This window comes from Anas acuta, chromosome 9 (assembly GCF_963932015.1).
Source record: "Anas acuta chromosome 9, bAnaAcu1.1, whole genome shotgun sequence".
NCBI lineage: Eukaryota > Metazoa > Chordata > Aves > Anseriformes > Anatidae > Anas > Anas acuta.
The window spans coordinates 23,796,165-23,822,973 of NC_088987.1; the positions used below are offsets into that span (position 1 = coordinate 23,796,165).

At 35.7% G+C, this 26,809-nt stretch overlaps 1 protein-coding gene across 7 annotated transcripts in view; it reads left to right on the forward strand.

The window, feature by feature from the left end:
* Positions 1-26,809, forward strand: part of RASA2 (RAS p21 protein activator 2) — a 51,343-nt gene that overhangs the window by 13,560 nt on the left and 10,974 nt on the right. For 5 of the 7 annotated variants that reach the window (XM_068692709.1, XM_068692711.1, XM_068692710.1 and 2 more), the window contains exons 5-15: positions 4,833-4,909; positions 12,921-13,004; positions 14,786-14,858; positions 16,103-16,179; positions 17,551-17,649; positions 19,821-19,977; positions 21,136-21,284; positions 22,640-22,754; positions 23,180-23,254; positions 23,956-24,079; positions 25,460-25,566. In XM_068692709.1, coding sequence (XP_068548810.1) covers positions 4,833-4,909; positions 12,921-13,004; positions 14,786-14,858; positions 16,103-16,179; positions 17,551-17,649; positions 19,821-19,977; positions 21,136-21,284; positions 22,640-22,754; positions 23,180-23,254; positions 23,956-24,079; positions 25,460-25,566 — 1,137 coding nt within the window. Of the gene's footprint in view, positions 1-4,832; positions 4,910-12,920; positions 13,005-14,750; positions 14,859-16,102; positions 16,180-17,072; positions 17,099-17,550; positions 17,650-19,820; positions 19,978-21,135; positions 21,285-22,639; positions 22,755-23,179; positions 23,255-23,955; positions 24,080-25,459; positions 25,567-26,809 lie in introns of those variants that run through there. The other 2 variants (XM_068692714.1, XM_068692715.1) reach the window with 2 other exon arrangements.

Sequence of the window (26,809 nt, forward strand, 5' to 3'; positions counted from 1 at the left end):
AATTAGGTGACTCTAGAAGTTGTAGCTACTCTGTGTTTGGTTGAAGAAGAAAATAGAACAGTATTCTTGAGAATCTATTAGCCATGTTGCTAAGATAGCCACTGCAGTCTTTTTTTTTTTTTTTCTTTCGGATTTACCTAAACCTTGGATATCATTTCTGGAATTCTCAAGAATTAAACTTGCTGACTCCTACAAAGTAAAAATAAAGTAGGGGTGGAGGAGATGGAGGATTTACAGATCAGTCATTCCATAATACTGCCTTAATTGTAATAAACTTAGGACTTCTAGGATCACAAGGCAGTCTTATCACAGAAGGTGTAGACCCATCTTCCAGTTTGGTACCATAGCTCTGTACTAACACTGGTAATCTGAAGTGGAGGTGATTAAAAGTTCAGCAAAGTAAAAGTACCATATGCTTGAGTTCAAACATGGTCTTGGTTTATAAAAAAAAAAACTCCACTATCCATTTGTTTGTTTTAACTTATTTTTGCACAAGTTTTTTTTTTTTTCCACTCTGTTTTGCTGTCTTTTCCTTCCCAAAATAGAGATCACAGATACTGCTAAATGAGTTGATATTGCTGTCAGCTGCCTTACTGTTGTTTTAATCAACCTTATCAAGATGATTTTTTGCTATGCTGTACAGCTTTTGCTGATGCATGAAAGTATGCCACTTAAGCTGCCTTGCTGAACAACCTGAACTAAATAACGTGGTCCAGTTGTATTAAACTGACAAATAAACAACTGTATATTGTCATAGAATGATTTGGGTTGAAAGGGACCTTAAAGGTCATCCAGTTCCAACCCCTTGCCATGGACAGGAATGCCTCCCACCAGCCCAGGTTGCCCAAAGCCCCATCCAGCCTGGCTTTAAGCACAGGGACAGGGCATCCACAGCTTCTCCGGGTAATCTGTGGTAACTGTTCTAGTAGATATAACTGCATCTAGTGTAGTTATACTGATGTAAAAATGTTGTAGACCAGATATTACAGATATAGTAATATAAAGAGACAGATACAAAGAGGGAGCTCTTTATAGCAAAGTTAACCTCAAGCTAAAAATTTGTTCTTTTAACAAGGTTGTACATTATTTCTTCACTTTGTATGGGGGGAGGGAGGCAGCCTTTCCATGCCCATTGAAAGTGTATTAAAAATTACTTCTCTTTAATGTTTAGTAAGCATCTGTTGTTTTTTGTTCTTAGCTTTTTTTTTGTCGTTGGTGGTTTTGCTGCTAGTAACAATAATATGAATGGATATTAATTTTGTTAAAACTTCCTGTTTTGTCCACTAGTTCTTGCGTATAAAAAGTATACATGAATGAGGGAATGCTAAGCAAATCAAGTATTTGAAAAGCTGTGTGGAGCAGTATGTGTTCAACTGCAGCTGGTGCAAACTTCCTAGCAAAACCCAAATAATGATTTAAATTTTCTAAAATGCATGTTTGCCTTGTTTTGTTTTGTTGGTCTTCATATAGCTGGTTTGAAACGAGGTCATATTGTTAAACATGCCCTCAATCTGTTCCGTTACTTGTAATGAGAGTGAAAAATCTTGTAAAGATTTGATCTAATGTTTGTAAAATATATAAGGTCAAAATCTTTCACACACTTCTAAGGTTTTTGAAGATAACTTTTGTTTGCTGTTTTCTTTCTTAACGTTGATAGGTTTTGGAATTACTGTACTACTGTAATTCCAGTAGACTCCCCTGGCCTTCCTGTAGAATGCATAGGTTTGTTTGGAAAAATGGAGATTGAGCTTCAGTCCAGCTTGTGGGTTCATAATGGCTCAGATCTGTAAACTTAGGAAAGAAGGTATGTCGGGGTAGAGTAAACCTCGGGATGATCCGAGTGGAATAGATTTTTTTTAGGACTACAGAGCTGTGGGCCAGTGTACAATGCTCAGAGTGGAAGGCCGCAAGATGTGGCGCATTGCAGAAACAGGGCATATGTTTGCTCTAACTTAAAATGAGAAAGCTGGAAAGAAGCCAAATGGAAGCTGACAGAACCTGTATCTGGTAGGTAGAGAGGTTTGTGCAGTAAGCTCACAGAATTAACTATTGCCTATCATGCTAAATGTGGGACTGGCACGTAATTTGTGGAGTATTTCGGAGCACTTTTACTTGGCATGTGTTGTGAGGACTTCAGTTTACTAAAGATGATCTGAGTGGATAACCTGGGCTGTGTTAGTGAACTTTTGTTCAGCTTTTTTTTTTTTTTTTTTTCCTTTCATACAAAAGCTCTCTAGCTTCTGGCATAGAAAATTTCTTTTGAGATGTTAGTGTAATTTGTATGACATAAAGATGATTTTCGTGTTCCTACAAATTCAGCAATTCATTTGTGATGTTTTTCTTTTTCCATTGAGTTAGGGGAAGTGGAAAGAGTAGGACAGAGTTCAAGAGAAATACTGCAATCTAGAGTTTCTGATATTGAGGGAGGAATTGGAGAATAACTCCTAGCGTTTCTAACATTACTAACTGGGAATGTGAGTTACTGAGAATGTGTGGGTTAAATATAGTTGTAGCCTACCTTTTAGACAATAAAAGCATGCATTTCCATCCCTTAAATTTAAAGGAGAGAAGGTTTTATGAAGGAAAAACAACACTGTCAAAAAACATTTTGTGGTACACTTAAAACAGTAGTGTGATCCCATATGTGAAATGTGGGCATAGTGCATGACTGTCTTTTGACATATGTATTTAAAGTACATTTGCCAGCCCAGTTTCCATTTAAGAGCTTTAGAAAACTTTAATTTAGTATAGATACTTGTAATATTTTGTAATGTGGAAATGATCTAAATATTAAAAAGAAAAAAACAACTGTGCAAATCAAGTGTTTTTGTGGTTCTGAATTTTAGAAACAACTAACAGTTCTATCTTCCTCTAGGCAGTATCAGGAAAGGTAAGTGTCAATCTATTTGTAAAATTAAAATGGAACCACGTTGCCTTTATACAGCACAGAGTTTGACAGGTGAAAAGCCCATTTCATGCCTTTTTGTGTGCTTCTTATTGTATAAGAATCGATCATTTGTCTGCATTTCAGTCTAAAACAAATCTCTATAACCCCACTTAAAACCCAGTTGCATACTATGTCGAAAGCTCTGATATAAATCTGCAGATCAGCTAATTTAGCAAACCATCATGCTGCTCTCTGTAGACAAAACAAAAATGTACTTGATATTCTCCATACTCGTCAGGGAAGTAATCACAAAGATACAGCCATTTTACTGTAGCTGTTGTGGTGCTGACTTTTGAAGCAACTACAGTTACAAATAATGTTTCCAAGAGCAGAAAACTTTCTATTATATTTCTACTTTGTGCAAAACACTTGATTTGTGAGTTGTTTTTGTTCTTGTTTTTTGGCCTTTGGCTTTTCTTGTTTGTTTTTAAAGAAGAGCACAGAAGACACTTAAGGCATTCACAAGGTCTGCGTACTAGTAGTCAGGCTAGTTGTTACCATAAATACTAACAAGGCTGCCTTTTTGCTTGTCATTCAAAAACTTCGCTGTGTAAGGCTGTTGGTGATCTTCTCAGTATACTGTTTTTATCCGATAAATCTATTTTTTTTAATTGAGTTTCTCTGCTTGACAAATATTTTTTTAATGTACCTGTGTTCCAATGCATGTAGTAAGTTTTCAAAACACTTGGCAGGAATCCCAAAATAGTTACGTTTAAGACTTCCTTTTAAAAGAAACTTCACTTCTCCTCCCATGTGACGTACAGAGAGAAATACAGCCTTTGCCCCAGGGGATTTACAATAATAACACTTCAGTTTTATGCCAAAACGTACGTGGTTTAGAAATGTGTGCAAGGTCAGCTAGGGGTTTTATTTCCATTTTACTATTGTAGCAGCAAAACTGTAATTAGAATTATAGCTTGCTTCCTTCAAAATACTTCAAAATTATCTTTCAGATCACTTCTCTGACTCTTGTCAAATTCATTGTTCTGTTGAACAGGAATCGTGATCATGGACAGACCAGAGTCTTCTGATGTTAGCAAGTGGTTGAATCCCAGGTGTACTAAGGAGATCATGGTACACAGGAAAGACTGTGTCATGGTCTTACCTCATGGATGTGAAAGCCAGCACAAACACTCAAGCAGTAAAAGGAGTAGCAATATTGTCAAGGCAGCAGATGTTTGGAGCAAAATTTATAATACCAAATTTTTATCGTACTAAGAAAGGTGTATACTAATCCATATGGTGCCATTATTTGTTTTTGTTTTTTCTTAATACATCTTCGTAACTGCCAAACATCACCTGACATCTCAGAAGAAGAAAAGGAGAAAACCAGCTTAAAGCTGTGCTGGAATTTGCTAGGATTTCTAGAGGATAGCCTGACTGGACTGTATTTCACAGATGTATACTAAAGATTACTGGCTGTGGCTAACATATATTGGTAATTACTATTACCAGCTACTAGTCTACTTTTCTAAATATACCTGGCTGCTTGAGATTCTAAGGTCACTTTAGAACTTTTACCCAAAATGCTCTTAAATCTACCCTTCATTAGTTCAGGGGTTCATCCCGTGCATGGGGCAAAAAAGCTGAGAGGGACTTCTGCTCTTGGTACTTCCTCATGTGGGAAGAAATGTTTTTGTTTTTTTTGTATGTTAGATCTGTGGAGGCTTGACGCAATTTGTGTTCTGTCTGCTGTTGAGGATGGTAATGCATCTATTAATCATTGTATCTCTGAGTTCAAATATAGTCACAGGATATATGCTTTAGGATAGCTAAGTGTTTTGTTTTAAGTGATTTTTAACTATGAACCATGTTATTGTTCTAATTACTATTAAAATAAAGTCTTTTAAAACTATTGGTGTTTTTCTTCTCTTTTTTTTTCCAGGGAAAAGTTCACCTTGAATTAAAACTGAACGAGCTGATAACAGATAATGGATCTGTGTGCCAGCAACTAGTAGTACAGTAAGAAAATACATTAATCCTTAAATATTGAGTTGTCTCTTAAAGCATAATATGATTTGTCCTTTTCAGTACTGAATGTCTGCATGTCCTGGTACCAGTAACGTCTTTCTTTTTTATGTGGCTTTTTTCTTGGAGCCTACTTTGTTGGGGGGAAGAGTAGTAGTATTTTGTTTTGGTATGTGAAAATCTACCTCTAGATTTGCTTCAGAATGACTTTCTCATGGTTAACCATGGTAAGCAGTATTTATAGAAAAACAAAGTGACGGAGTTGCCTTTTTGGGGAAGCACAACATTGCCACATGTCAGTAAAATGTATTAGCAACAACTCAGACTTCTCACTATCAAACTTAATTTTGGACACAAAGTGTAAAGACGTTACAGCATGCTAAAGAACATCATAGAAATAATATTTTTTTTTGGTGTATGTGATTTCAAAATTGGTAGAGGATACCAGGCAAATGTTACCATTATTAAAGAAAAAGCACAAAATGATATATACTAGAAAACACTAACTAATCTGCAGTTTCATTGTTACTTTTAGAGCTGTGTTTAATAACTTCTGGAGTCTGAATGTACAGGTTACAGACTTTTTTCACAGAAAACTAAAATTCCACATGTAGTGATAATTCCATTTCTTGTTATTTGCCATTAAACAATACATTTAATGCTAGAAATTGGTAAGAAGCCAATACAAATGCAGCTATACAATGTTTTGATGCTCAAAAAGTATTTCTGATAAGGATATACTTTAAGATACTGGTCTCTCAAGAAACTAGTCCTCATTTTGGAAGAAGTCTGACAGCCTTCTGTGTTGCTTCTGGCAAGCTGGTTCCTGTAGTTGAAAAGTCTGGTGGAAACCAGGGACTGGCAGACACTGGGATCACCAGCATTTTCTTTCAGCTCTTCTTTATGTTCTCAGCATAGGGAAGGTTCAAGGGAACAAGCTAGAATTTTAAAAAGTAGTTCTGCATTCTGTTAGTGCTTTAGAAAGAAACAAGACTTTTCTGCACTTGTCTCCTAACAGGCTGTGGGATAGGCCCTGTGAAGACAAGGTACAGACAAGGGGGTTATAAAAACTACAGGATGGTTAAGATGAAAAAACTCAGAAGGTAGTCAGATTCTTTTTGATCTTGTTTTTCAGCATCGTTCATTAACTTATCTAATTATTCAGAGAGTGAGTTTAATTTATGTTGTTAAAGCTTCTCTGTCTGAGAATTCAGCATTAAAGAATGGTTGTATTGCGAAACTGCGAGGGGGAGGAAGTGGTGTGTGGTCTTCCGTTTGTCTCCGCGGCTTTGCACTCAGATCCGTTCTGGGGGCTGGGCAGACCATTGCACTGTCAAGTTTGCTAATGGCATTTTCATTATAAAGTTTAAGTCGTCTTCTTTCTGAATTACCGTCTAGGCTAAGATGAGTAATTTAGTTGGAGCAAGACCTAGCAAAATAATCCTTCGCTCTTCTGTTACTTAGCATGAAAAAGGAAGCTAGTTAGGTAATGCAGCTCAGGCAGAGAAACTGGTAATGTTTAACAGCTATTGTAGGCTGATAATTCAGTTAAGATGTGGAAACTTGTTGTATGTAGATGTTTATTTTTAACTTAAAGATAATTCTGAATGGGCTTTTACTTGTGTGGTAGGTGGCAGCTTGGAGTATCAAGATGTCTTGCTGCTTGTATTTTCATATCCCTCTTGCAGCACAAGGCAGGACTAGAACAGCTTTCTCTTCATGGACCATTCACCACCAAAAAGCTAGCTGGAGTTTTATAAGCTGTTTTATTCCCAACTTAGCTTTGTTGTAGATGTCAAATTTGTTATTTAATTTTTGTATACCCATGCACTCTAAGTTAAACTAATTATTTTTTCATTTTGATTTTTGGTATGATGAAGAAAAGTTGTTTTAGAAAGTTACTCTTTTAGATTGCAGTTTTGAGTAGGAAGTGGGTTACTCACCATGCCCTCTCTTAGAATCCCTTTATGACGGAGATAAATGATCAAAAGGAAGCCAGGGCACTCTTGTGGTTGCTGTACTCACCCACTCACTGGCATATGGGAGAAGATTGTGCGTTAGACACTGCAGTGTTACATCAGCACTTTTGTTTGCATCTGAGATTATGAAATGAACAGGAGTTCCTGCAGCTAAAAAAAAATAAAAAAAAAATTAGTATTTTGATAGACATTTTGATAGTCTTAAGACAGCTTGCTTTATTTGAAATATATTGTACAGAAATATATTCTGGATGTACATATGAGAGAATTAAAAATAAATCTCTTGCTGGATGTAGTTTTATGGGAATGGATGTGAAAGCATTTTTAAGATGCTTGGTCTTAAAGAACTGGGAGGAACTTATAGAAAACAAAGGAGATTCTTTATTAGAACACATTAGCTTTTTAAAGGTCTGTTTATTTTCTAAATTTCAGAGGGTAAATAATTATACGTATATTTCATCAGGCACCAGGCCCTGAGAAGTTATTGTATTAGTAAGTCCTTTAACAAAGCTGAAAAATAACAAGTAGCAGAGCTATGAGTTTGAATAAAAAAGAGGAGTCATATAGATAGATAGATAGACATAGATACAATTCTGTTCCTACCTCTTGTTGCTCTGTCTAAATCTATGAGCAAGTTATTGGCCAAAGGAAAATAAAAAACAAATAGCAGAAACAGTAATTCTTAAAGTATGGGCTATACTACGTGCTTTTTAGAGCCATGTTCTACTGCACTGAGAGGCTATTCATTTCAACATGTAATAAGATGGGGGAGCTTTAAACATTCGCCAGTTATATATTTTTTTTTGTTGAATAAGAGCATTCTAACCACTTGTGCTGGCTTCTTGCATAGGAAAATTTCTAATAGACTTCCACCATGTATTCCCTGGGAGTACAGAAGTTCTACAAAGATGAAAAATAGTTCAGATCATGTTAAGATCATGTTAAGCACACAGACAGTAGCAAGTAATTAAAGGGCTGTGGTTCTGATCATTATCTGGAGTTCCACTGGTCACCCTTTTGTGGCTGAACCAAAGTGATTGGGTTAGACCTGACTAGAAGATGGATTCTTATTATTTTTGTTCTGTAGACATGTTTGTAGAAGCTTTATTTATTTATTTATTTATGCTGGTCTTCTGAATGGGTTACATGATGATATAAAAATGGAATGTGATTCCAGCAGGAAGCATTTTTTAAAAGCTAAGAGTATTGACAACTGCTGAAGGTGTTAGCCTCTTACAACTAAGGCAGGAAGGAAGAAGGCTTAATTTTTCATGCTAGTATGTATACTAAAACCTTTTCGGAACAAGAAGCTGTTGGGAAAGCAATGTGTCTTTAGAAAGGTAAGTGATACTACATATGAGGAAGGGATGGTCAGTTATTGTACCAGGAATATCTCATTCTTTTTGTGTTCTACCTCCCCCACCTTCTAGTTTTTTTGTGTGATTTTTATCCTTGGTAGGATCTTCCTTGATGTTATGTAAGGGAAGAATGCTTGGGGAAGGATAAGTATTAATATCTTAGACTACAGTTTGCAGTATCAGCAAAGCTGTGGATAACAGTCAACCAAAAAAAAAAAAAAATCCTTAAAAACTGGAAGTTTGCAGCCTTTGTTCAAGTAGACACACAGTGATCTTATACAAGATACACAAGTGACTAATCTGGTCTTACTTGATATCAGGGAGGAAAAACAAATGATGGCCAATTCTCTGAAGGTGGGAGTTTCAGAAGCCGTCTAGGGCTTGTTAAAGTGTTCTAAAAACACGATGTTGACATGCATTCTTACCTGGATAAGTTCAAATTAAGACTTGAAATTGTCCCACATCAATGAAGTTGGCATATTGAAATAAAGGATAAAGTTCTCCTCCTCTGGTGAAAGGCTGTTTTAGGGACTACTAAGTGTGGGCTAAAACCTAAATTTACACATTTTTGTGTTGATTGGAAACTTGCTGTTAAATGTCGCACGAATACACCCACAGACCATTTCTGAATTAAAATTTTGTTTTGTCTCTGGCTGTAGTTGTTTCCTTTTCTAATGTGTGAATGAGGAGGGGAAAAAGATAACGCAATAGATTACCTGCTGACTCAATGCGGGCTCTTTTTTCAAAACCACAATGGCATGTATAGTAGCACATTTCAAAAATACATGTTTGCAGCTCTCCTTTCTGGGAGTCTGTAGAAAAACAAGTTTGTGTGACCACTGTTTGCATATTTGTGCCTGCTGCGACAGATGGTGCTTGAATGCTTTTGTGCCAAACTAAGCTCTAGGATGGTAGTGCTTTCCTTCTCTGCATTTAGGATGACTTCAACTCTGAAAGAAACAATATCATATGCTTACTTAGTTTCTGCACTTAGAGGATTTTAGTCAATTTGAATTGCAGAGGTACAGAGTTCCTCTTGTTATTGAGGGGATTTATTGAGGGCTGTTTCTTCCTTAAGGACTTCAGTCTTAAGAGCTGAATATGTACCAATTAGTGTCTGAAAGGTTTATATTTCCTGTAGAAAACTCCTCTTACATACCAAACTACCGAGATTTGGAGCAAGAATTCATGTAAACTGAAAGATCTCTACATGATATTGTAACTGTCAGTCTCTGTTAGCTATTGCTTAGACTACATCAACATATAGTTTAAAGGATAAAATGAAAGGCTTTAATGTTCCTGTCTACTTTGTCAAACTAAGGGTTTCTGGCTTTCAAATGAAAATTGCTTGTGCCAGCCTAGATGGCCAAAAGCATTTGTCGGTGCTGAAATGTTTGCCATATGTTGGAAAGATTTATTATGGTAATCAGAAGAGGAATGCATATTTACTGTTATTTTCTTACTTGATTGGTCAAAGTCGTCTTTTTCTGTCCTATAAGGTTGCAGTTCTAGCATGCTGGTGTCTGATTGTTTAGGGAAAGGTAGTATATACATGAGATTTGCTAGCTGGTTCCTTAGGTAAGTAAAGGTGTTACGATATTTGCTAGCTGATAAGCTCATGGGGTTTGCACCTTCCTGCTTCTGTCGAGCCTACTCTGAGCTTCTTCAAATCTGAATGTGTTTGGATACTGCTTGTTTAGTAACTTTAAAAATACCTGCAATAATTCAGTCATCTGTATTCAGCCCCTAGGGAGTAAGAATCCAGGGTGGTCCTGCTGAGCTGGTGTAATGGCTTCCTACCCTTGGTGTCTGCTTGCCTTGCACCACCTTGTGAGGCTTCTGAGCTCTCTTGCATGACTGGGTTAATTTAGGTTGCGAACCTGACTGAAACTGTATCAAAACCCAAGTAGCTTTCTGTAAGATTAGCAAATGAACTCATCATTGGTGACAGGAGCAAGGCAGGAGTAAGAGAAGTACGAGGACCATCCATTTTGGTGCAGTTTGGCTGACTTAACGGTACTGTCAAATACCGTGTCCAAAGCAGACTCGAGACTGTGACTGGCAAATGCAGGGATGGTTGTGACTGGCCAACTTAGGGTTGGAAGGAGAGGAGGTCAGATAAATTTGGAACAAATACCCGAGCCTGTTGGTTTGAAGAGCAGAGGTTTGGGAATACTAGAAGTTGACAGGGGACTGGGGTGGAGTTTTGTTTCTTGAGCTGTTAAAACAGGGTAGGCTGTGTAAGCTAGCTAGATCTTGCTTACAACAGAGCTGGGACTTGGGCAGGAGGAGACAGGGGAAGTCTGGATCTGCCTGCCTACACAAGGAGACTGGCTGGAATATGAAATTAGCTTGAAGCGACAGATCTGCGTGATGAATGTGGAGATACTAGTTCTGCTGCAGGGCTGTGCAGTTGTCAGAAAAATGTTTTCCAGCTTGCTGGAAATCCAAATGCAGACCACATAGCGATCACGTAGAAACTTTTTATGTAGTGAAAGCTACTTTCTATAGCTGCCGAAGTCCATTTGCTAAAGCAATCCATGAGTTTGGTTAATGTGAGGCTGTATGAAGAGAAATTGTTGTTGTTGAAATAGTTCAATTCTGTCCAGATACATCTGACTTGAGCCACCTGCTGTTGATTTCCTCTGAGAGTCAAGCTGAGGCAGACTTGCTCAGTTTCAGGTGCGAGTACCATGAGGTATCTCTGGGAGCTACAAAAATACTAAGTTTAGTATTACAAAATGCCTAATAGTTGGAAAGATTAAGTCCTAGTCCTAGATCAAGTATTGATCTCGAATCAGCTATCTCAAATGACTGGAGTCTAGACGGTTTAATTTTGTCACCACTCTTCTATGTCATGTATGTGTTGGAGGAGGAATCAATTAATGCTTAGGAAACAACTGGATGTTTCAAGAACCCGTTTAAATGGTGGGCTTGTAATCAGTGTAGGATTCATTGTGATTCAAAAATTACTGAAATGCTGAAGGCCACATGCTTAAAAACTGGAAGAAAAATAACAAATGATTGTGTGGTGGCTCAGCACTAAATGTTCCCTGAACTGGCTTACACAAAGGGACTTGTTTGAGGAAAATAGCATCTGGTTTGTAATAGTGCATGCTCCAAAGAGGGTGGAGTTCTGAGACAGCACAGGAGTGTTAATGTCTGTTATTTCCCAGCTTGGGAGGGAGTTTGCAACCCTTGCTGGTTTTCTAACTTTGTTTTCTTACATACAGAAGGCGTTTACTTAGCAGTATATAACTACTGTTGCTGCTATGCAACTTTCTTAAACTTCATTGGCTCTCAGCTGTGTTACAAACTATTGCACAACATAAAACTCCACGTAACAGTATTTAGAACATGTATTTGATTATTTGTGTCAACTTAGAGCAGAAAAAAAAATGTTTAATTTCTTTGTAAATTACCTAGATTCTGTTTTTTAGTAAAACAGATTATGGCAAACAGAACCTACTTGTGTTGCTTCAGTTAAATTCTGGCCATATGTTATTTAAAAATAAATACTTAAAGAGAGAGCGAATGTAACATTTGGATCTTCTCTGTGTCTTAACTGCTTATGAAATTTTGTAATCCATTAAATGTTTCTGGACTTAATAAATATTAAAATATGCATGACTGCACCATTTTGCTAGGAAGTTTGTTTCTGCTATAAGTTTACACACTGCTTTGCTTTACTTCCGTTGTTGCAGCTGTTTATAGTTAATACATTTGGGCAGCATCCGAAGGTTAACTGGCTTGCAGGCCCAGCTTTGCTGCTACTAGTGTTGCTGCCATGGCGATTCAGAAATTGCTAGCCTTCAGAAAGGATCCAGAACAAGTGTTTGTATTCCCATGAGCATTACTTTAAAATCATCCTGTCCCCTTTGCATCAGAAGTGATGGACAGCATAGCTCTGTACTTACTAATCATCAGTTTACAGCTTGCTGTATGCTTTATTTATGTGTATGTGTGTATATATATATATATATATATATATATATATAGCTGTATGCTATATGGTATGTTTTTAAAAGGGCATTTTAACTGTGATCATATGCTACCGTGAAGAGAGTTTGGATGTTACCTTTGGAACTATATTTAAGGATAAACTGCTCTTTCCTTCTGTGGCTGAATAGCATGGAAGGAACCAAGACATGCTAGGGCTATACACTAATAGCTTTGGATGTTTAATTTTAAATAATATTTCAGGATATGACTGCATACTCAACTCAGAACCTCGTTTAGCTGAAACAAAACATTCAAACCCATTTTAAAGCATTCCAAATGTAGTTGCTGCCATCATGGATGAGGCCCTGTAGCTTTTTGTGGGCCTTGAGAAATCAGATTTAAAAATTAATGTAGGTTGCACTTTCCCCTAACATGGGGGATCATTTTACTTAGTATTTTGTCATGCATGTGTGATACTGGAATGTTTTTGTTTGAAGCAATTCCAAGATTTTTTTCCACACAAAGCTTCTGAAGTCTGACTGTATGCCTGAGTATTGCCTTGTGTTATCATAAAGAAATCTGTAGTTACAGATAAAGAAATCTACCTCAAAGTTTATACTAATAGGAGAGGACTTCAGAAATGTTTTAAAAAAGAAAGGATTGATTATGTTTTTATTTTTTTTAAAACCAAATAAATTGATCTGCTCTTTGCATTTTAATTTTTAGCATAAAGGAATGCCATGGATTGCCTCTTATAAATGGACAGAATTGTGACCCTTATGCAACAGTCTCTCTTGTGGGCCCATCCAGGTAATGTTTTATTATAAAATAAATGAATCCAAAATGTTGTGATCTGGAAAAGAAATCCATAAGTTTTAAGCAAAACCTTTAAAATACAGGGGTTTTTAAATAATACTGCTTTTTTTAGAAAAATACTTCACATCACATTTTCCACTGGTATAGTATTCTCCCCCTCCTCTGAAAGTTATGAATATGTTTGATCTCTGTGACTGGCCAGCACTAGCCAGGAACCACTTATCACACTTAGTTTCTTCATAACTCTTGGGTTTTAGACTGACCTCTTGATATCTGCGCTGTGCTTACTATTAGTTTTAGTCAAATTTAGTCAAATAAATATAGTCAATTTCTCACTCACCTTTTTCTGTTTCATTTTCCTTAATTTATTAGTTTCTTTGCAGCTAATGTTTGGGAATTGGGCAAGAGCAAGATGATAGAGGTTCTGGTGAGACCTCTCTAGAGGCAGTACCTTCAGGTTGCCACATTCAAATTACTCACAGTTCAAGTTGTTTTCTTTTATTTTTTTTGAATCAGTAATCCTGAATAGCTGGTGGGGTTTTTCATTTATGAAAATCCCTTATCACACATTTTCTGTCTGCAAGTCCCTGTCCAATAACATGTAACATAAGCTAGCTATCAATTGCTTTTTTGCAACCTCAAACCGAAGTTCATCCCCACTTTCTTGGGCACTGGTGAGCTGTCACATGAGCACAGTGGTCTCTGAATCCACTCTAAGTGAATGGGGTGTTTTTTTTCTCCTTGATAATGGATGATCAGGTTTTTTTAGGTGTCGTTTTTTATTATTTTTATTTTTTTACTCTTTTTTTTCTTTTTATTAAGATGCCTAGGGAGAGTCTATCATTATACTTGGAAAGCATGGTGTTGTTGATTGTCAAAGGTAAATTGACAGCTATTTCCTGTCTGAGTCCTGTGATACAGATGGAACAGGGTGAAGGTTGATCTTACACAATATTTATCCTGGTGGTATGGGAACATACGTGCAAATCTGACAAGTTCAGAAGTTAAGAATTTCCGATCTCATGCATGGGTGACTCATGTACCATGAGCAGAGTATTTATATAGCCAGAACCTCCTGAAAACAGTTGTTTGAAGGCTAGGAGACACCTTTTCCTCTACATTCTCTGTTTTTCTTCACCCACATTATATATTTGTTTGCTTTATAAAGCATTTTATACTATCATAGCCTTTCACTAGCTAAATAAGACTTTATTATAAATGTTTAAAATGTAAAAAACAGTAATTTTTATTTATATAAGTCAGAAAGGACTTGGGAGTGTTTGTTTGTTTGTCCCTATGCTGTTTAGAATTCAGTATTAACAGCAGTTTCTTCTAATGAAAACATTGAGCAGCTTGGTGTAAGCCTGTCTGTGTAAAGAAATAGTGGGTATTTCTCTACCAAAAGAAAATGGATAAAACAAAAATGGTCACTTGAACACAACCGGGAAAACTGTGCTCATAACCTGCAGGCAGTGGTAACAAAATTGCCTATAGGTTTAAGCTTGAAGTGTTTAATGAATTGTTAAAATATTTTATCTTATGTGCAAATTACACTTGTGAAATGAAATCGAAACTTGGGCTGAACAGGTGCACCGATAAGTGCTTGAAATTTTAACCTCAGACTATATTGTGAAGATAATCATGTAAGATTTTGATTGATCTCTAAAATGACAAAATATTTAAACTTAAATGTGTGGGCCCTTCTTGACAATAGAATGTCTTTATAATTGTGTGTTTAAGTTGTCTATGGTAAAAATTTTACCACATTGGAACAGGAATGACCAAAAGAAGACCAAAGTAAAGAAGAAAACAAGCAATCCGCAGTTTAACGAAACATTTTATTTTGAGGTAACTTTTTGTGTGGTATTCTGTCTGTCTATTTTATTCAATCCTTCAAATATTTTTAAGTGAGCTGTGTAGCAGTTACTAATGCAGAAAGCTCTCTTCAAGCAAATGAAAGAGTTTTTGCTAACCCCTCCAGTATAAGTGAGTGACATCCTTACGTTGCTGTGGACTGTCAGACAATAGCATTCCCTTTCGATTGCTATGTAAAAAGAGACTTTTCTTAATAAGCACATATGTAAAGATAAATTGTTATCTTTAATCTTTTTATATGCTGCTGCCAATAGGAGTTTTCTCAGAACTTGAACCTGTCCTGTGGAATTCAACTTAAATATTTTCAAGAGCCTTCAGCTTGAGAAATATATTTATTTCCTTAATAAAATAACATAGCAATTATACCCAATAAAGGCTAATTTCATGATTCGATTAAAAGAACATTAACTTTTTTTATTCGGGATTTGATTTCAGTTCCGCTTGAGTTGCCCTACTGTAGCTGAATAATGACTTCAAATTTTTATCTGATTTTGTTGTAATTAAAAACTACATTGCTTGTATTGTTCACTTGAGAGTTAAAAGTAGTAAAATTTGTGCCTTAAATGTATTCAAATTTATTGTGTTTATATAAATCCTGATTCTGCTGCATGCCTTCAGTGAGACATTTTTCCCTACTTAAGTATAGAGTAACAAGTATAGCATGTGTTTCAGTTTACCTGCTCAAGATACTGAATGTGATTTGTTGGGAAGTCAGATAATAGGATAAAACTATGATCAAAAAACACTCCAGTAGCTTAATGACTTCTGATTTACCAGAGTTAACCTGAGAATGTGACCAGTCAAGAAATTAGAAAGTATAACAATAAGATCGTGATACAACTAGGGCAATAGAAGTGCACTTCTTACTTGTTTCCTTACACGTTTCAAGACTAACCTTAATGCTTTCTTCCGGCTCATGCTGAAACCAAAGAAATTCTTGACAGTTTAATGTCATATTTCCTTCTTGTTTTTTTCTAATAGATTTGTGCTGTAGTTCCCTTAGATCTCAGCTAGCCCTTATCAGGCTCTCCTGTGACCTTTTCTCAACATTTTTTAACCTGCTTTCTGTGAAAAGGCAATTTGTTTCGTAAACTGAATGTTTTCCTTGTTTAAAAGGAATAGTAATTATTTACCAGTGTTAGTCTTGAGATTTTCTGGTTTTTGAGTTGTGTAATACAACAGTAAAAAGTGTGCTAATAGAAAGATTCTACTTGCAGGTAACCAGGTCCAGCAGTTACACCAAAAAGTCCCAGTTTCAGGTGGAAGAAGAAGACATTGAGAAATTGGAAGTCAGGTAAATTATGTAGATTATAAAATAATTTATTTTATTATTATCATAAGTTACTGTACTTCAAGACAATAAGGAAATGTTTTATTGTAGCTTTAGAGAATTACTGGATAGATTTGTACTAAAGATCCTTCTAACATAGAATATTACTCAAATCTTGTAGTATTTTGTTTACTGAAGATGAAATGGTGGTGTGGTGTTTTTTTTTTGTTTTTTTTTTTTTTTTTTTTTTTTTTTTCAGTTTTTAAGTAAATAGTGCTAGAGTGTATCTAGTGGTCTAAACTTCCTTCCTGTGGGTAAAGAGGCATGAGGACCTCCTGTCAGTACATACTGTTTGGGCAGAACATTGAGTACAGAACTTGTCCTGAAGGATAACAGCATACTTGATGTTTGCCTGTGGTTTCAAATGCAGGTGTAGCTGTATTTTATTTTTTTTAAATAATAATAAAAAAGGCTTCTTATGAGCTTCTTATAGTTTCACGTTACTTCGTAGAGAAATGTTTGTGTTGCATCTTTTCCTTGCAAAAAAGGGGTACATTACCCCTTTCCTGTTGCTTTGCTCTTAGAACAGGTCTGTCTGTAATTTTGCCATGCAGTTAGAACAGTTGAGAGCCCCCGTACTCAGCTTCTTTTCTTTATTGTGCTCATGCACATACATGCACCAGATCTACTGAATGACAAAGAGATCTTCAAGGCTAGCATAAGTTTCCTAAAAGACATCAGAAGAATTTAGTGGTTAGATAATAGCTATTATGAACTAAATTTGTGCATTTTTTACTACTAGCTTCATGAATATCTTAATTAATATTGTGTATATCATTATAGATGCAAATATTTTTAGAAAAATAGTTATGCCCCAACAAATCTAGTATTTATTTTTTTTTGTTCTCCTTAACATCTGCTGTCTGTCAGAAATGTCAGCGAGGTAAGAAGTACTAGAAAAAAAACACAAGGTGCATGTCTGGAGTCTGATTCCTTTTGAGGTTGTAAACATACAAGCTTCTCTTTGGAAAAACATGCGCATGTGTCGGTGTGGCATTGCGGTGTGCCCAGTTTTAGCAATTAGAGAGGGATATGTATATATATCAGTTAAAAAGTTCACTTGAGTTATTCAAGAAGAAATGTGGACAGTTTTGGGGGTGGAATCTTTTTTTTCATGATGCAAGGTCTGCAAGTCTAACTTTCACTGTTTGTTTATTCTTTATGGGTTAATAAGCCACTTGTTTGATTCCTCTTGATTTAATTAGAATGGAGTGACATTTCTAACATTTCCTGCCTGCATGCATGTGGATTAGTGCTGTAAGGCAGTTGCTGTAACTTGAGGATTTTTATTACTCTGGGGAACAAAAAAATAATGAGCAATGTTCTGATTTTCAGGGTGGACCTATGGAACAATGGAAATTTGGTACAAGACATCTTCCTAGGAGAAATTAAAGTTCCCGTGAAGGTGTTAAGAAATGATTCCTTTCAAGCATGGTGAGAAATGATGGCTCATAAGTTAATTCTATGGTAACATGCCTATTTCCCCTTGCAAAGGATATGCTTTATTCTAACTGTTCACTGAAATATGTTGTTCTGCTTGAGTTGTTGTAGTCTAGTTCATCTGAATAAGGTTAGAATTCTGTACATGCAAGGTGCAAAGGGTAAGATGTCTTTCTAGAGGGTTTTCTTGCTCGATAAATTAACCTTGACAGAGGGTTCATGTACTTTTTCCCTTCTGCCAATCTGCCGACTCCCACAGAATAGTTAATGTGTTTGAGTGGAAAATACAGGGAGTAAAGAAAGGTAATATTGAATATACCTGTTTCAGTTTGCTGCATTTTAGTGATCTGTGTATACTTTTCAGATTAACCAGTAAACCTGGAACTTTTCAGTATCGCATTGCTTGTAATTAAATTCCTAAGTTAGCCTTCCAGAATAACTGATGAAAAGTTGATTTTAAAATAAAACTAGTAAAAAAGTATGGTGCTTTTTTTCTTCGGGGAGGTTGAGGGAATATCTTCTGGAACCAACCCAGTGTCATTTCAAGAGAGCATGTGTAGAAGCTTAAAAGCTGGAAGGGTAAGTTACACAGAGATTTCAGGAGAGGCATCTGCTTATAACGTAGCAACAACTTCTCTTCTGAAGAAAGCCAGTCTCTAACCCTCTACTGTCTGAAATGCCTAGCGGCAGGAAATGAGTACAGCAGATCCAGTTGCCTTGAAGTGTGTAGAATATTCTGTTTTTAGTGAACCTTTCAGTACAGAGGGTGGAGGAAGGGAAGGATGACAGCCCTCACATGTCCATGAAGGAAACAAAGGAATTGGATAAATAAGAACTAAATGGAACACAGGTCTTAACCAGGGGCTGTTTGTGCTCCATGTACTCACCTCAGACAGCCTCCAAGTGTCTTAGACGTGTCAGAGTTGAACTCTTGAGTTTTAGTCTTAAACATAATAAATGTTTGGCTTTTTTTTTTCAGTTGTCAGTTGGCTGTTTTCAGTCTTGTTCTGCCAGCACCCTGAGCTGATCAAAAGCCGTGTAACAATGTTAACATAATGATGTGCCTCATTTAAAAACCTGCTAAGAGAAAATTTATATTATCATGGACTTACTACCACATAGTGTTCGTATAGCTCTTGGATATGGCTCGTGTAGGGTTGACAAAGTATTGATAGAGGGTCTTAAGTCTGCTAATACATTCTGTAGGTGTACTTTGCATGTCAACACCCTCTTAATCCAATAATGACCTGCTTATAAAAACAGTTCTGTGATTAAAAATAATTTTTCTTAAACTATTACTAGTTCATATGAAATGCTTTGAAGTACAATGGGACCCCAAGAGGTAAAGAAGTAGCACTAGTATAGTAGCACAAAGTATTGGAAAAACAAGCTTGAGTCACGCTGTCAAGCACTTCATGTAAATTCATTGTGCTTTATATTAGTATGCCTTTGTGGGAAGTGCATCTAATTATTAAAAAAAAATAATCAGGTTTTCTGATTGTAAACATAGAAATGTAAATGGCTGTAAAAGAGTATTTGAAGATACAATTAGTTTGTTGGTCTGAATGTTGGAACTATATTGTGACAGTATTTAAAAGCTGTTAAAATTTTTGTTCTGTTGCACCTCCTGTTGGAATACAATTGAACTACAACAAAAGCCAACAAAGGATTGTTTTAAATGTATTCTGTATTAAGAGTAGGAAAAGACTACATTAAAAGTATTTAAACCTTTTAAATCTTGTTTCTTAAGAAAGCAGACTGGTAATACATATTTTTACTGTCTTCAGACTAGACCATTTAAATTCTTGATATTAGCTATTCCATCTGCAAGGTCAAGACACCCTAATCATAGCACAGATGTAAAACAAGAAGGTTCAACATCATTTCTAACTATTCCTGTTATCCCAGCAGAGGTACTGGAAATACATCCTATTCTGGTGTTTGCAAAGAAATGAGAAAATAAATAGATACTCTGTTATTTGCTGAAGGTGCACCAAATACTGCTTCTTTTTTCTTTACTCTCAGTCTTTTTTGATGTGACTTTTACCAACAGTTGTCTGAGTGTGTGTATACTGAAACAAAAGGCGATATTTTGCGTTACTGTAAAATTAGTCAAACTAATAAAATGTAAATCTTAATATTTTAGAATTGCCTTATTCTTTCAGGTACTTACTTCAACCAAGAGAAAATGGCAACAAGTCTTCTAAAACTGATGACTTGGGATCACTTAGATTAAATATTTGCTACACTGAAGACTGTGTACTTCCCTCTGAATACTATGTTTCTCTAAGAAACTTGCTGCTAAAATCATCAGATGTTCAGGTACTTCTGTTGAAAATTACTTTTAAAACAAAGACTTAAAATGAATTATATTGTCCTATGTGGGACTAAGCAAAGAATTTTTTTCATTACTTCCGCTGCAACTCAGTAAGCAGCTTGTGTAGAGCATTTAGTTCTGTTCCAAACTACCAACATTTTATTTTAGAAGAACCAGCAAACACAGTGAAGTAACCAGTGCTGTCTGACTAGAAACAATAAAGGAAAAAAAAAAAAAAAACTTTCTACTTGTCAGTTGCTTCTTTCTAACACTGTCTTCTCCCACTTCTCCAGGGGCTTTTGACCCCTGGATTTAGAAGTTTCCAAGGAACATCGATTCATTATTGGCACTGACAGGGTGAACAATCACCTTTGCCAAAAATGGTTTGCTTCAGAATTGTTGTCCAATTCCACCTCTTCTAAGTTGCTGCCATCTCCTCTAGTATGATATTAAGCATGAGTGGATGTCTCCCTTCAGACATAGTGACTAAGATAGAAGTGTGGTAGATAGCTAGCATAGCATTATGAGCCAGGAATTAAATTATAGTCACTATAGTTACTTGGTCTTTTACACAATTTCTTCATTTCAGAATTGAAGTATTAGCAGAGGAGAAGGAAGGGAAAGAGGAAGCCGTAACTAAGATTTTTACTAGCCAATATTCAAGTATGAACATAGCTTATTGGCAGTCAGTGGCTTTTCACTTAAATTTTTGATATGTTTTTGTGTTAGAACTCCCAGCAGAAGAATGGGGACAGACATCTTAGAAGTTTCAAAACTGTAATTGAGTGTGCTCTAATTATAGTAAGGAAAGTCCTGTGAAGATATATGGCATTATAAGATATATGGCATTATAGTAACATAGTTGCTTACTGCCTTGTGCTTGGATTTGTCACAAAGCTATATTCCCACTCTTTGGGGAGAGTGGGAAGGGTGAGTAGACAGTGAATTTTATTCTTAAGTGTGGAACAGGTAATACCAATTTTTAATTAAATATTTATGTAGAATCGAAACGTAGTTGTCATGTTATATAGCAAATGTCAAAAATTTTTGTTAAGAAGCTATGTCCCTCATTTTGCTAGATTTGAGTCAGATTTGTACTTTGCCATGTATAAGTAGAGCCTTTAACTACTTCACTCACAAAGTTTTATTCTGCTTTCCCACAGCCAATTTCCGCATCTGCTGCATACATATTATGTGAAGTTTGTCGAGATAAGTACGATGCTGTTCTGCCTCTTGTACGGTTGCTACTACACCACCATAAGCTAGTCCCATTTGTTGCTGCAGTAGCAGAACTGGACCTGAAGGACACTCAGTATGTATTCCATGTTTAGTTATGTCACACCTTTTTAAATTATTTTTAGGGTTTCTTGGGACTTCACACTACAGCATTGATGAATAAGCATGTCAGATTTCATTTTCTCATTATGGAAAAACTGATACGCAACTTCTAATGTTAGTGTGTAAAAACATTCACTAAAATCACAGTGAAGCTGGGAATCAGATTTACCAATTCATGGTGCTATTTTAGATGAAATTGATTGTCTGTAAAATATTCTTGGAGCCATTATACAGCTAAGCATAGCAAATTAGGAATCTAGAGTTGTCTGCAAGCACACAGTTTTTGTTTCAAAATATAATTGAGCCACTCCAAGTTTTTTCTGGTCGGTAGATTGATACTGAATGTTTTTAAAAATTGCTAAGAATCTCATCCTCTTTCGTTCTGGTATATGACTTACAGTTACTTCTTTTCTGCAAGAATGCCTCGTAAGTAAGTCTGTGTCCTCCTACGTGCCTTGAAAGTAGCAAGCACAGGAGATTTCCCACATAATCATATCTGTAGGAGGGTATGGTCCCTGGATTTGCAGCTCTGTGGTTAGGAGAGAAATGAAGTAGACCTGAGTAGTGGCTTCTGAGGTGCTGAGTCATGTCCTGTGGAGAAGCGGAAGGGATTTTTTCACCACAGGATTGTTCATTTTAAAGCTGAGTTGTTAGAGATTTAATTTAAGGTGAACCAATTCATTTAGAAAGAGGTGACTCGTGGAAAATAACTTTTTACATTGAATTTTGGTACGCATATTCCTTTCCATTATATTTAAACTGACAAACACAGATTATACTAAACCCATCAGATAAAAGAGATTTACAGCTGGCTTCCAATTTCCTTCAAAATCTGTAACAAATAACCTAACACAACTGTAGATTTGATCTGTGTTTTGATCTAAACATGTCTGAATTTGTCAGTAGAGTGTTAGTAGTATGCTATTTTTTGTAGCTCTGAGTTTGCCAACCAGGAGCACTGGAAGAATAATAGTATACCAGTCGTACCAGTCTGGTCTGGTACAAGTCTTCACTTTTTGGGGAGTTTTCTCTAATAGTTCTTTTTCACATTCAGCACTGAATTATAATTTTCTTTGTAGAAAATTTCTGGGGCTTTCCCATGTATTTATTTGTTCCTGGGTTTGTTAATAGTAATATCATGACCTTTGTTTATTCTCTTTCTGTTCATTGGGTGCCATTACAAGCTGGATAGCAAGGTTCTGAAATTTCTGACTGAAATACATGATAAAATCTTGTAATAACTTAATAGCAAGGTAAAATATTAATCAGATTTCTGTAGCCAAGTTACCTTTTTTCCCCATTCAAATAAAATCAATTCTTTTCTTCCAGAGAAGCAAACACAGTCTTCAGAGGGAATTCACTAGCAACTCGGTGTGTAGATGAAATGATGAAAATAGTGGGAAAACACTACCTAAAGGTTACTTTGAAAGCAGTTATTGATGAGGTAGGTTATCATGCTGAAGCTATTTGCAGGACACTGTCTCTTTCATGGGCATTCTTCTTATCCCTATGCAGCAATAATTACTCAGGTGAGGGAATTCTAGAGGAAAGTTAAATTGAGCATTAATGGTTTACATTTAGTGGAAGGAGTTACTTTCTGTTTTTTTCTGTTGTAGATGCTTGAAAATCAAGTTGATGACAGTTGTTCCAGCCTCTTAACACACTGTAGAATTTTCTCATGTGATGCTTTGTACAATTGATCTATATAAAAAAGCACACACAAAAGTGAGGATGGTTATTGCATGCTGTTCTGCTTGGAATTCCTTTAGAATTGTCACCCTAAATCTAGGAGGCGGTCCAGTTTTAAACAGTTGTATTTCCATACATGCTATCTGAAAATTGGAACTCTTAAACCTCTGTTTGTTTCAGATATGTGAGTCTCCTAAACCCTGTGAAATAGATCCAATCAAATTAAGAGAAGGGGATAATGCAGAAATTAATATGGTGAGTTTCCTACTTTCTTTTTCCTAATGTAAGCTTTCTCAAAATCTCATAGGAAAATACTTTAAAAAGCAGCTCCGTATAATGGCAAATGAGTAACTTGAAGTACTTACGTTAGTGGTATAGTTCTCTGATTCCAATGTAAATAAAGGAAAAAAATGTATTTTCTTATCTCTGTTTAAAACAAAAAATGGTTTTCAGTGAACAAGGGAGGTAAAGCTAGAGAATTACACACTTCCTTACCAATTTGTTGGATATTGTGGTTCCTGATGTTCCACACAGGATCCAGGTGCTGAAGTAGCTAGTCAGTACTTTAATACTTTTCATTGAAGTTCTACTTGCTGCTTGCCTCTTCCTAGAGGATGATGTTAAAAGCATTAGTGGCTGCAACAAGCTAAACTAACATTCCTAGGGTTGCATGGGAAGTACTACTACTTTGTTATCTATTGTCAAATTACAAAGATGTCTTTTGATAGTTTTCCATTACCAAGCACTGCTTATGTGTTTTCATGTGTGTAGCATTAAATAATCTTTTCACTAGTAATACCATATAAATATTATGAAGCTTTTAAAATACGCACTTTACTAAAATACATAGAGGAATAATCAGGCAATGTTTTGGAAAAAAGAAAATAGTGTTATGTTTGTGTTCAGGGAAAAGCCATAGTCAATGGTCTGAAAAATGACTTTTTTCATAATTACAGGAAAACCTACGCTATTATGTAGACAAAGTATTCCGTGAAATTGTGCGGTCAAGTATAAGTTGTCCTACCCTAATGTGTGATGTTTTTTATTCTTTGAGGCATCTGGCTGCCAAAAGATTTCCAAGTAAGTGCTCTCTATGTTCAGAAAATTACATTCAGAGTAACATAATTAACTTCTATATTTATCTTATGAGCATTGTTAAAATTCCTGTCTTTTTGCATTACTGTGTTCTGAACTTCTTACCTCAACAATCAGGCATTTATTTTTTTGGTCAGACTGTATGCCTTAGTAAAGCCTTGTGGTAAATCAGCAAGAATTATATGTATTTTCTGATACAATATAAGATGGTAGCAAAAAAGATGCCAAGATACAAGATACTGGAAGAAATCCACAAGTTATGCAGGAAGCAATTTATTTGAAAAAGATAATTCAAATTCAGAAGAGCTAATCTGTTTTTATTGCTTCTAAGGAAGTAATAAAATTGTGAAATATCAATTAATTTTCACTTTTATATTTATATCTAACTACATGAATGGCAACTATGTTGACTAGGACTACTACATTCATAACTTAAGTGTCCAATGAAAAGCTTTACTACCTTAAAGGTCAAGGTAGAGCAGAGCATGGAGAAGATAAAATATTTAATGTATTTGGAATGTGACCAGAGAATTAGAAAACCTTTATTCTTTCAGAATGGTTTTAACATAGGAATAATGTGCTGGGTATGAGATACTCTGATGCTCCAGTCAATTAAAACCTAAAATGTCATCCGACAGGCTACAAAGGAAAGACATACTTTTTACTATCTGGGGCTTTCTTTTGATTCGTGTTCATCACTGAACCTGGGGTCATAAATTCCTGTGGTTAAGACAGTTGTTTTAGAACAGCTAACTAATCTGACAGATCAGATTGAAGTTGTCATTGCATTAAGGATGTGTTCTCACTCTATTACATCCTAAATATACTGAAAATATTAAAGCCCTCAGAGCATCAAGATTATACAATACTGTGATTTTATGATGCAGCTTGGAATTGGAGTTGAAATTGTTCATATGTGTTGACAACATTTGTTGTGCAGCATTAATGTCTGTGAGTTTATTAGTCCTATGGGTGAATAACCTGATAGGTCTAGTGTTGAGTCAGCTGCTACAGTATTTTCTCTTTTGGTTTAATGTGCATACAGCCTTACCTAATCAGTGCTGTATATGTGTGTGTATATATAAGTGCTTGCAATGATCTCATTGTTCCTTATAGTGGAGCTGATCAGCAATTTTTTTTCTGAGAACAGAACTTCTCTTCAGAGAAATAAACCCCCCATTATAAGTAGAACATTTCTTACCATGATCATCTTTCTCATTTCATGCGCTTCATTGATTTTTCTGCTCTATTTTAAAACATAAGTGTCTTCTCTGACGTGATCTTCTTAAGGATTTTTATGTTGACTGTCTTCATTATTTCCTATTAAGTTTAGTGCATGTTACATTTCATCGTTTTTCTCTGCAGATGACCCTCATGTACAGTATTCTGCAGTGAGCAGCTTTGTGTTTCTTCGTTTCTTTGCTGTAGCCGTAGTCTCACCTCATACTTTTCATTTACGACCTCATCATCCAGTAAGTTTTGTGAAGCTTTGTTCTGTTTTATTCATAACTGTCAGATCTGTTTATCTGGGAAGTCATAAGCTACTTTCACTGGGCCCTTAACTGGGAAGTAAGATCACTTACTACGGTGCCAGGAGTTGGACTTGATGATCCTTATGGGTCCCTTCCAACTCGGGATATTCTATGATTCTATGAGGTTTTCAGTTTTATACCTCACCTGTGGAATTAAGATGTTTGCAGTTCTGGAGGCATCACATTTTTCAGCCTTTATAAGGTGTTCTCAAATGATGTAAAAGTGCTGCTTTGTTGGAATATCAAGATGACTCAGGGTTTTTTAAGCCATATAGCAAAATAGTTTTAGTTCTTTCCACCATGGAAGTTAAATATTCAGGTATCACTTTTACTTTTAAAACAGTATTTCCATTCTCATCTTAAATAGAGATTGTAGAGTTCTCTGTAATTGATCTGTGCATTTAATCAGGACTCCAGTAGTTTCACTGGATTGCCAAATTTTCAAGTCATAAATTGTCAAGTACATGTACATAAAAAATAAAATAAAAAAAAAAATATATGGAGATGAGAAAAAATACTGTTTTATTTTCATGTAGAATACAGGATACGTATGAAACCTTGTGAATGTATATGAAACTCCAGAGGTTAGCTTCATTAGCTTATTTTATTGATTCATGTATTATACTTTCAAAAGAAAAATCTACTTAATGAGTTTGACATCATGCAGCTTGTAAGAGTAGAAGGAGATGATGGGAATTCATCACTTGAATGCTAGACACTTTAAGGGGAACAGGAAGGCCCCTCACTATGACTGCATTAATACTACTTTAAAATGCAAGTAGAGAGGTAGTAAATTAGGCAAAAGCCTTATAGACAGTGTTTTAAGTTCCCTTTGTATTACAAACATTTCTAGTATTTGCACAGCAGTAATTTTAGTGTTCAGTTTTGAATAGTTCAGAAGCATTGGATATGTAGTAGCATTAGTAGGATGTGAGAGGTTTGACAAGATGTTCCATAGCATGCTTTGAAAAAAAATATGTTTGCCTGAATTCTAGTGATAGTGAATAACATATTAAACAGTGTACAATAGATTTAAAAGATATATATATATTATATATTCAAAAAGCACAGTTAGCACTGAAGAACAGCACTGCTTTTGAATTTTTACATGGTATAATGTAATAATTTTTGTGACATTTTCAGTTTTAAATCAAAATTCTATATGGAAAAATATATAAAAATA